The sequence below is a fragment of the Maniola hyperantus genome, chromosome 15, assembly GCF_902806685.2.
Source record: "Maniola hyperantus chromosome 15, iAphHyp1.2, whole genome shotgun sequence".
Classification (NCBI taxonomy): domain Eukaryota; kingdom Metazoa; phylum Arthropoda; class Insecta; order Lepidoptera; family Nymphalidae; genus Maniola; species Maniola hyperantus.
Window position 1 is genome coordinate 11,244,262 of NC_048550.1, and position 11,211 is coordinate 11,255,472.

General features: G+C 41.6%; 1 protein-coding gene across 1 annotated transcript in view; it reads left to right on the forward strand.

Moving 5' to 3' along the window:
• Positions 1–11,202, forward strand: part of Ptpmeg (protein tyrosine phosphatase Meg) — a 28,960-nt gene extending 17,758 nt beyond the window's left edge. The window contains exons 9-15 of the mRNA XM_034976098.2: positions 3,713–3,818; positions 4,625–4,867; positions 7,162–7,278; positions 7,549–7,772; positions 8,227–8,362; positions 9,630–9,841; positions 10,146–11,202. Coding sequence (XP_034831989.1) covers positions 3,713–3,818; positions 4,625–4,867; positions 7,162–7,278; positions 7,549–7,772; positions 8,227–8,362; positions 9,630–9,841; positions 10,146–10,226 — 1,119 coding nt within the window. The 3' untranslated portion in view covers positions 10,227–11,202. The remainder of the gene's footprint in view (positions 1–3,712; positions 3,819–4,624; positions 4,868–7,161; positions 7,279–7,548; positions 7,773–8,226; positions 8,363–9,629; positions 9,842–10,145) is intronic.
• Positions 11,203–11,211: the final 9 nt, after the last annotated feature.

Sequence of the window (11,211 nt, forward strand, 5' to 3'; positions counted from 1 at the left end):
CTTAATTTAATTTAATTTAAAACAACTTTATTGTTACTAAAATTACAGAGAGTAAGAATACAGGATACACTTAAAAAACAAAGGGCGACCTTATCACTAAAGTGATCTCTTCCAGGCAACCCATACTTAAGAACTTATAGAACTGTAAGACGGGGAGTCGCAATGTAGTTATAAATATATATATAGGCATACATAAACATACACTCTAATAGGTACATACTATACAATATAATGTTATATAGTATAATATAATATATACATATATATAAATAATATATAAAATCAATGTAATGTAATTAAACAATAATACATAGCTAACTGTACATATTCTTATCGCAGAAAATCTACAGTGACAGATAGTGTTTCTTAACACGGTTTTTAAAGCTTTTAACCTTATTCGTCTATCCTGGGTTTCATTTGCGCACCCTAGCCATTTCAATTAGCCCGCTGACGTAGCTCCCCGCTGGATCGCTTCAGCCAGCCGAGCTCACTTTAAAATCTAAGCAGGCCACTCAAATCGGCGAGAACATCAGGTAATCTACTCTACTACCAAGAATGTTCCTTGTCAAGCTAGGTCTACAGAATCCCGTTCGGGTTCAACGTCCGGGGCGGTGCGAACGTCGTTCCGGTCCTGGTGTCCAGGGTAGCTCTGAGAACGAGAGCCCATTTACAAGAAGGGGATCAGCTGGTAATCTACTCTACTACCAAAAATGTTCCTTGTCAAGCTAGGTCTACAGAATCCCGTTCGGGTTCAACGTCCGGGGCGGTGCGAACGTCGTTCCGGTCCTGGTGTCCAGGGTAGCTCTGAGAACGAGAGCCCATTTACAAGAAGGGGATCAGCTGGTAATCTACTCTACTACCAAAAATGTTCCTTGTCAAGCTAGGTCTACAGAATCCCGTTCGGGTTCAACGTCCGGGGCGGTGCGAACGTCGTTCCGGTCCTGGTGTCCAGGGTAGCTCTGAGAACGAGAGCCCATTTACAAGAAGGGGATCAGCTGGTAATCTACTCTACTACCAAGAATGTTCCTTGTCAAGCGAGGTCTACAGAATCCCGTTCGGGTTCAACGTCCGGGGGCGGTGCGAACGTCGTTCCGGTCCTGGTGTCCAGGGTAGCTCTGAGAACGAGAGCCCATTTACAAGAAGGGGATCAGCTGGTAATCTACTCTACTACCAAGAATGTTCCTTGTCAAGCTAGGTCTACAGAATCCCGTTCGGGTTCAACGTCCGGGGCGGTGCGAACGTCGTTCCGGTCCTGGTGTCCAGGGTAGCTCTGAGAACGAGAGCCCATTTACAAGAAGGGGATCAGCTGGTAATCTACTCTACTACCAAGAATGTTCCTTGTCAAGCTAGGTCTACAGAATCCCGTTCGGGTTCAACGTCCGGGGCGGTGCGAACGTCGTTCCGGTCCTGGTGTCCAGGGTAGCTCTGAGAACGAGAGCCCATTTACAAGAAGGGGATCAGCTGGTAATCTACTCTACTACCAAAAATGTTCCTTGTCAAGCTAGGTCTACAGAATCCCGTTCGGGTTCAACGTCCGGGGCGGTGCGAACGTCGTTCCGGTCCTGGTGTCCAGGGTAGCTCTGAGAACGAGAGCCCATTTACAAGAAGGGGATCAGCTGGTAATCTACTCTACTACCAAAAATGTTCCTTGTCAAGCTAGGTCTACAGAATCCCGTTCGGGTTCAACGTCCGGGGCGGTGCGAACGTCGTTCCGGTCCTGGTGTCCAGGGTAGCTCTGAGAACGAGAGCCCATTTACAAGAAGGGGATCAGCTGGTAATCTACTCTACTACCAAAAAATGTTCCTTGTCAAGCTAGGTCTACAGAATCCCGTTCGGGTTCAACGTCCGGGGCGGTGCGAACGTCGTTCCGGTCCTGGTGTCCAGGGTAGCTCTGAGAACGAGAGCCCATTTACAAGAAGGGGATCAGCTGGTAATCTACTCTACTACCAAAAATGTTCCTTGTCAAGCTAGGTCTACAGAATCCCGTTCGGGTTCAACGTCCGGGGCGGTGCGAACGTCGTTCCGGTCCTGGTGTCCAGGGTAGCTCTGAGAACGAGAGCCCATTTACAAGAAGGGGATCAGCTGGTAATCTACTCTACTACCAAAAATGTTCCTTGTCAAGCTAGGTCTACAGAATCCCGTTCGGGTTCAACGTCCGGGGCGGTGCGAACGTCGTTCCGGTCCTGGTGTCCAGGGTAGCTCTGAGAACGAGAGCCCATTTACAAGAAGGGGATCAGCTGGTAATCTACTCTACTACCAAGAATGTTCCTTGTCAAGCGAGGTCTACAGAATCCCGTTCGGGTTCAACGTCGGGGGCGGTGCGAACGTCGTTCCGGTCCTGGTGTCCAGGGTAGCTCTGAGAACGAGAGCCCATTTACAAGAAGGGGATCAGCTGGTAATCTACTCTACTACCAAGAATGTTCCTTGTCAAGCTAGGTCTACAGAATCCCGTTCGGGTTCAACGTCCGGGGCGGTGCGAACGTCGTTCCGGTCCTGGTGTCCAGGGTAGCTCTGAGAACGAGAGCCCATTTACAAGAAGGGGATCAGCTGGTAATCTACTCTACTACCAAGAATGTTCCTTGTTAAGCTAGGTCTACAGAATTTACCACGATCGTAGCCAGAATCCGCACCGGAATCGGTGGAGCCTAAAATAGAAGGTAATGAAGGCTCGTGTACGTAGATCTATCCGCCGGAGCGCACGGTCGGTTCGGATTCAACGTCCAGATGGCCTAACATGCGCCCCGCGAGAAAATTTTGTCTACGCATTATCTCGTGTTTCTTCATACAAATAAGACGAGTAAATGCGAGGAAGGCGGGAATATAAGTCAATTTCTATATTATTTTTATATCTCGTCATTATTTTTCTAAAGTTTATAAATGTGTTATCTTGTCCCTTACCTATCCTATAAGTCTGTGTTTGTTATAAGTACCTACTCGAATTGGAGAGCTTGCTTCCTCCCCCCTCCCCACCACATAACGCGCACTCCACTTCAGGTTTTGATTCATAAGTATTAGTACTTAAATTCCAGAACGCTAGGAAAAACGTAGCGTTATTGTTATACTACCTAAACACAATTCAATACCAATAACCATTTGCCTCGTTTTGTACTTTTAGTGATTTAGAATTTTCAAACCTGCAATGTACAGCGTGCAAAACTCGGGTCAATGCCCCGCCTACGACGCGGCATTGACTCCGAGTGACCTACTTTCCCAACGTTAGTTGACCTCTACGTTGACGCGCGGTCAGATGTTTTATTTGCAATTTATCGTAAATTTTTACAAAATTATAGGATTTTTTACTAGTTTTTTTCGCGTTTTTTTATTGTTGTGGTCTCATATCAGTAATCATCAGTACTATCACCTGTCTTCGTTTTAGCCAGCCAGTCAAAAATGAATCACTAAATGTGTTGGTCATTGCAAATCTCGAGAACAGCTGAACCGATTTCGTTAATCCTTTTTTTATAATATTCCTTGAAGTACGAGGATGGTTCTTACGGAGAGAAAATTTTTAAAAATTTGAATCGACTGTTAGGCAGAACGAAGTTAGTTATCCAGGGCAGCTAGTTATTCATAAAATTTAGCAAGGACTTGATTTCAAATGTTACTAAATACCATACCAAAAAAATAGGATATACGAATAAATGGAATACCTAGGATTTGAAAAACTAAAAAGTACTACTATGTTACTTAGTATAGTTATTTGTGTGTACAGGTAATATCGATAAACGGCAAGGACGTGGACGAGATGACGCACGAACAAGTTGTTCAAATGATAAGGAACACGAAAGGAGTCCTCACATTGTTAGTGAAGCCCAATGGTAAGTGAACCAACTATTCGCAAATTATAATTTTTTATTTTTTTAATAAAGAATATTAGCCATGGTAAATTAAATGTTCTTCTAAATATATAAAAGGAAAAGGTGACTGACTGACTGACTGACTGAGCTATCAACGCACGACTCAAACTACTGGACGGTTCTGGCTGAAATTTGGCATGCAGATAGCTATTACGACGTAGGCATCCGCTAAGAAAGGATTTTTGAAAAGTCAACCCCTAAAGAAAAGAAGGGTGAAATAGGGGTTTGAAATTTATGTAGTCCACGCGGACGAAGATTACACTAAACCCAAAACTATTAGCAAGCTGAAGAGGCAGTAGGCAGGTCATGCCTGTCGTAGAGGCGATGGCCGTTGGAGCCGGAAAGTCCTTGAGTAGAGACCGCATTTAAGCAAGCGTAGTGTGGGACGCCCTCCAGCATGATGGACCGACGATATAGAGTGGTGGTGCTCTTTAGGGAAGGCCTATGTCCAACAGTGGAATAGAATAGAATAGAATGTTTTTTTATTCATGTAAACTTTTTAAAAGTGCTTATGAATAGTCAGGTAGTTTTAATTTACCACTGGTTCGGAATGCCGTTCCTACCGAGAAGAAACAGCAAGAAACTCGGCGGAAACAATGTTATTATACCGTACTATACAAGCCATTGCAGCCCCGTGCATTGCTGGAGCGAGTCAAATCCAAGCTTTTTTATCGTTTACATAGTCTAGTGGACGTTCACAGGCTGATAATGATGATGATGATGATTTGTAGTTGTACATGAAGCTTTATTAAAAAAATCTTTTCCAGCCGTATACGAACCGGAAACGGGTCCAGAAGAGCCAGCGGTGTGTTTCGTGCCTTTAGAACCCTTGGAACAACTGGAAGGAGATCCCCTGGAACAGTCCATGCTTCTGCTGGGAGACGGTTTGGCCAGTGGGGCGGCCTTGAAGCAGTACGAGACCTTACTGAGGCGACTGTCCGAAGAGAGCTCCTGTGTGGCCAAACTACCCCAGAACATCAATAAGAATCGATATCGAGATATTGCTCCTTGTAAGTAACTGTAAATATCGATTTTTTCGTAGATTTCGAGTGTTTTAGATGATTTTTCATTTATAGCTGGAACAAATTTTGAAGACCGTAAGTTTGATTTAGTACCTTAACTCTGAATGAAAAAGGCATCTCGATATGATAGATCATAATTCATAATGCCTTAGTCATATTTTCGTAAACGCCAAAATGCCTTTGGGACTTTTGGGAAATGGTCAAAACCAGTTCCTGATGTATGAACCTTTGGAAAACTTCAAAGCGATCGTTAGGAACAGTCCATGCTTCTGCTAGGAGACGGTTTGGCCAGTGGGGCGGCCTTGAAGCAGTACGAGACCTTACTGAGGCGACTGTCCGAAGAGAGCTCCTGTGTGGCCAAACTACCCCAGAACATCAATAAGAATCGATATCGGGATATTGCTCCTTATAAGTAACTCAAAAACATCGATATTTGTCGTGGGTTTCAAGTGTTGGTTTTTTTTTTATTGATTGGTCATTCATGAATAAATTTTGGAAAGTAGTTGGTCGATTTAGTTTCATAATCCTGTATGAAAAATAATATGACGATGTAGAGTACACTTTTCACACTTTCCTAAACACACACAGGCATATCCGTTCAACCGATTTTGACGAAATTTTGGTACAGAGGTAGCTTGCATCCCGGGGAAGGACATAGTCCACCTTTTTTCCGGAAAATCGAAGAGTTCCCAAGGTACTTTTACAAACCGAAATCCACGCGGCCGAAGTCGCGGGTGTGGGATTTTGTATAAAGAAGAGAAGTTAAGACAGTGGGCTTTAATAGTGATGATTAATGAAATCGAATGATGACTAATGAAAGTTATCATCTATCATTTATTTGAACATGTAGGTAGTTGTACTTTTGTCAGGTAAGGCCAAATACTAAGTTATTAAAAATCAAGCAAAGCATCTGCTGTATGATTTCAAAGTAATAATCCTAATCATCTAAACAGGCTTCTATAATAATTAGAAGCTAACAACCTAGTGTTTACTTTTATCTCAATGTATAAAATAAATAGCAAAATAGGGTAGGTTATAAATACAGAAGTACCAACCAAGTCGAATTATAATTGAATTGTATTGTTCAGCATTGATCTATTTATATTAAAATGAATCTACCACCCATTTCGCTAAGGTGTTTAGTCATGGAGAAGAAAGGGCAAAGAAACTCCATAACACACATCTTTTAAAACATTAGAACGTTGAGTAAAGTAGTAGGTACATATTTGGTACACAGTTACAACAGGTAACCTATAAAAGGCAAATGATTACATTACATTATAATAAAATATAAGAATACTTAACTTCAGTAAGGTCCGCTGTGTTTGCTCTGGGCTGTCGATACAAGACTGTTCCCTCTCTGTCGAGGTAGGGTATTTTTATAACACTGCCATCGCAAACAAGGCGGATGTCGACTATCACATGATCTTAATATTAATCATTATTTATTTTAGGTTTGTTGACAAAAGGCATGTTGACACACCCAATTTACAATGATAAAATCAGTGACATTGATGGTCTACGTATTAATAATTTACCATAATAATAAGCGACTTAAATTGACAGTTTACACAACATTATTATTTCACATAATAGCTATTGCCAACTGCATGTTGACAATAGCTTAGTATAATGTCACTCTTAGTACATTGACAGTATTTAATTTACAATGAATAATTAGTTACCAGTATTGACAATTCACATAATATTATTTATCGTATTGTCACATTCCTAAATATTAAATTAAACAACATACAAGAAAAGATACTATTCAAATCATACCCTTTCCGTACATTGACAGTATTTAATTTACAATGAATAATTAGTTACCAGTATTGACAATTCACATAATATTATTTATCGTATTGTCACATTCCTAAATATTAAATTAAACAACATACAAGAAAAGATACTATTTAAATCATACTCTTTCCGTACATTGATATTGAATCCGCAAACGGAATAACGATTCTGTTTTAGATATCACAACAAATACTTATTTAAGACTCCCAAGTTTATGATTAGATGAATTTTAGCATAATAATTATGTATCCTTCTATCGTAATATAACACGGGCATCAACTAGTTAGGCATAATGTATAACTGAGGGGTGTGATGTGACGTGGGAGCTGAGTGATTCGTCAACTTGTAACAAGTTGACGAACAAGTGTCACCCTCCCGCACCGCTCCACTACCGCAGGAGCCTACTCGGTTATGCGCTATACCTATAGGTAATAGGTATACATACATAACAACAATAAAAACTATTCATCCTTTTGCAGACGACTCAACGCGGGTGATACTGAAAAACGGGCCAACGGGTGACTACATTAACGCTTCGTACATCAATATGGACATACCTAATTCGGATCTGGTCCTCACTTACATTGCTACTCAGGGTTAGTATCCAATTTTATTCTTTTTCTTACTTGACTGTGGCGAAACCTAAAAGACGGGTTATGTGTTTGTCCTGTATGTATCGGAGAGGTAACGCCTCGCACACACAGCCCCCGCGCTAGCCCGGTGCGGGTGACGTGTGGGTGTGCGGGGCGTCACCCCGCCTCCTACCCCGATTGCCATCTCAACCTGTCGCGGACTATGTAACAGGTCACCAAGGTCAAAATTCAAGTCAATATCGGTCACTTAAAGCATCATTTTCTCCCTTTTAGGTCCTCTAGCGTCAACAGTAGGCGACTTCTGGCAAATGGTATGGGAAAGCGAGAGCAGTTTAGTGGTGATGTTGACGGTTTTGGCCGAGCGAGGGCGCGCCAAGTGCCACCAATATTGGCCCAAGGTTGGCACCACGCCACTGAAGGCCACCAGTACACTCACCGTCCTTACGAATAGCGAACAGAATCTTGGACATTATACTCAGAGAGAAATGAGCTTAAAGGTTAGTCTGAACCTCTAATCATCATCATCATCATCAACCGATAGACGTCCACTGCTGAACATAGGTCTCTTGTAGAGACTTCCACACGCCACGGTCTTGCGCCGTCTGAACCCTGCGACTGCGAACCTCTCATATTAGTTTTTTATTGGTGTCTTGTGGCAAATGTTTTGGGAAAGCGAGGTCAGTTTAGTGGTGATGTTGACGGTATTGGCCGAGCGAGGGCGCGCCAAGTGCCACCAATATTGGCACCACGCCACTGAAGGCCACCAACACACTCACCGTCCTTACGAAAAGCGAGAGCAGTTTAGTAATGTTGATAGTATTGACCGAACGGGGCGGGCCCAATATTGGCCCAAGTTTTACATCACGCCACTCAAGGCCACCAATACACAATACACTCACCATCCTTACGAATAGCGAAAAAAGGATCTTGATGGTAGTATTTCCTCCACAGGATAGCAGTAGTGGAGCGAGCCGCAATGTAACGCAGCTCCAGTACACAGCGTGGCCGGACCACGGCGTCCCGGAAGATTCCACCGCGTTCATCAACTTCACCAAACTCTGCTCGCAACTCAGAAATCATCGAGCAGGTAAACTCTAATTCTGCAGCGTAAAGAGCATACACGAGCCTTAAGAGTGCTCTCCATGGTCGCTCCAATGAAAATTTACAGGCGCCGCCGCCAAGAAGTGTAACCTTAACGCTAGCAAAAACTTAGCGCTATGATTATCTATATATATAAAAGGAAAAGGTGACTGACTGACTGACTGAATGACTGACTGACTGACTGATCTATCAACGCACAGCTCAAACTACTGGACGGATCGGGCTGAAATTTGGCATGCAGATAGCTATTATGACGTAGGCATCCGCTAAGAAAGGATTTTTGAAAATTCAACTCCTAAGGGGGTGAAATAGGGTTTTGAAATTTTGTAGTCCACGTGGACAAAGTCGCGAGCATAAGCTAGTACTACCTAAAAACAATCCATTACCAATGACCATTTGGCTGATACTTGTAGTTTTAGAGAATTAGCATTTTTCAAAGCCGCAATGTATAGCGTATAAAACTCGGAGTTAATGCCCCGATTACGACGCGGCACTTATCTACGCAACGTTTGTTGTCCTCTAGTGTCAGTCAGGTGTTTTATTTACAACTTCTTCATTGCGAACTTTTACAAAATACATTTTTGTGGTATCTTATAAGTAATCATCAGCACTGTCATCTGTCTTCGTTTTCATCTCAAGAGTACGCACATACAAGGTTTTGCATGAAAACAAAATCGTAAAATGTTGACGGGGGACAGGGGAGAATGCTTTGTTGTGATTGGTGGACTCAAAAGTCACGTAATCAAGACAATGTGTGGAATGAGGGTGCCGAACGGGCGTGGGCCGACTTTTATGCTAAGCAACTGCCTAAGCTTGGGCGATCGGGGGTGTTCGGCTATTAAGCGTCTATAGGTGTTGGTCTGTGTTAATTGGGTATTTTCCTACTTTTGAATTTGATAAATAATAAACTAGGATAAAAATAATGACGTACGCTGAAAAAAAAAATTAAAATCCAACAAAGATTTACAAAGTTACAGGCATTTTAATTTGGAGTGGGTGGGTCTTCTATCCCTTTCTCGCAAAACGAAAATTTGTTTGAAACCGCACGAAGCTACTATGGCATTAGTAAGTTGAGACGTCAAAATGCTATATCTCTGTCTAATCAGAAATATTTAAATGCTTATTATAACTTTTTTGTTATTTGATCGATTTAATTAGTTTTTTCAGTTTACGTCATTATTTTGATCGTAGTTTATAATAAAGTAATAAAAAAATTGGAGTCAAATACCCAATTGATAATGTGTCTCTTTCAGTTATACCCACAGTAGTCGAAGAGCTGGCGGTAGAAGAGGAGCGAGTATTGGAACCGCCGATGATAGTACACTGTTCGGCCGGCGTAGGCCGCACGGGGGCTCTCATACTAGCCGAAACAGCTTTAGAACTGTTGGCTAGAAGACAGCCTCTCTACCCGCTAGACTTAGTGCGCACCATGAGGACTCAGAGGCCGATGTGTATACAGAATGCTGTAAGTATTCTTATCCGATTTTCACCTATACTTAACCACGGAAGTTAGTGTAGCGTTCTCTCTGTTACGATATCCCATACAAATGACAGAGCCAAAAATCTAAGTGGTCGTTAACCATTTTGAGTCACTGACCAATCACAAACGAAACTATATTTCCGAATTGAATTTCAAATGTTTTTGAAAACATTGCTGAATTGAATTTCGAATGTTTTTTTTAAACAACGAAACACACACACGCTCGTATTCGTGTGAATTTGTGTGTGTCTTTATAAATCATTATAATGATAGATATTTTTGTCCACAGAGTCAATACAAGTTCGTATGCGAAAGTATCCAGGCGGCATACTCTCAAGGCGTGGGAATTTCGGAAAAAACGACCAACTGATGACCGACCCCTCCCCTCGGGGAAGTGTATACGAAATTAGCTCATATTTGTAGCAAGGTAACGCTCTGGTTCCTTTGCCAACCAGTTGAACATAGCCTTATTTATTAAATTTACACTTTGATATGAGAAAATAGCATGTATTTGTACTGGACTAAAGTTGAGGTTCCTTTGACAAATCATTAAAGTTAGAAAAAGACAATAAATTCGAAAAAAACGACCAAGCATGCCTAACCCCTTTTTTCGGGGTACCTATATACGAAATTAATTCGTATTTGTAGCAAGTAACGTAAACGCGTCCCATTATCACTTCCCATCAGGTGTGATTGTGGTCAAGCGTTTGCCTATAATGAATTTTAAAAAAACGTTCTAATTTCTATGCCTACCTGTCGGACATGATAGTAAACTATGCAAACTAAACTTCATTGTATTTAGATATTGTATTAAAATGGCTGTATTTGCACCAATATTTGTAGTTTGTACCAATATTAATTACCTATTTTTTATTTTTGTGGTCAGCGTGAAAAAATATATTGATAGTTTTATGAACCAATATTGCCTCTTGTCTTCACTGCATAATAAATCTTACGACCATCTCCTAGACTATTTTACTCAATGACTTGACAATGGAACTTCTTCATCTCGAATAAATGGATAATCGAAGACCACATATCAAGAATTACTAGTTTTTAAGCGTATTTATTGTCATTTAATTTATAATTAGGTTATTTAATAAATAAATAATTAATATCAATATTTGAAACCTAAGCCCGCGTTCATTTCTTTCGAATTCGGATAGCACCGGTAAGCTAGTATGCAATATTACATACAAACGTCGATCGAGTTCGAGCATCGAATTACGTTACAGTAAAATGGACCTAGAAGTCCTAGATCTAATTGTCAAGTAATGCATTTCTTCAGGCCTTCGACACCAACCCCCCGCCTGAAGAAAGGCCTGAAGGCCAAGTACGTGTGGATCAATCAACTC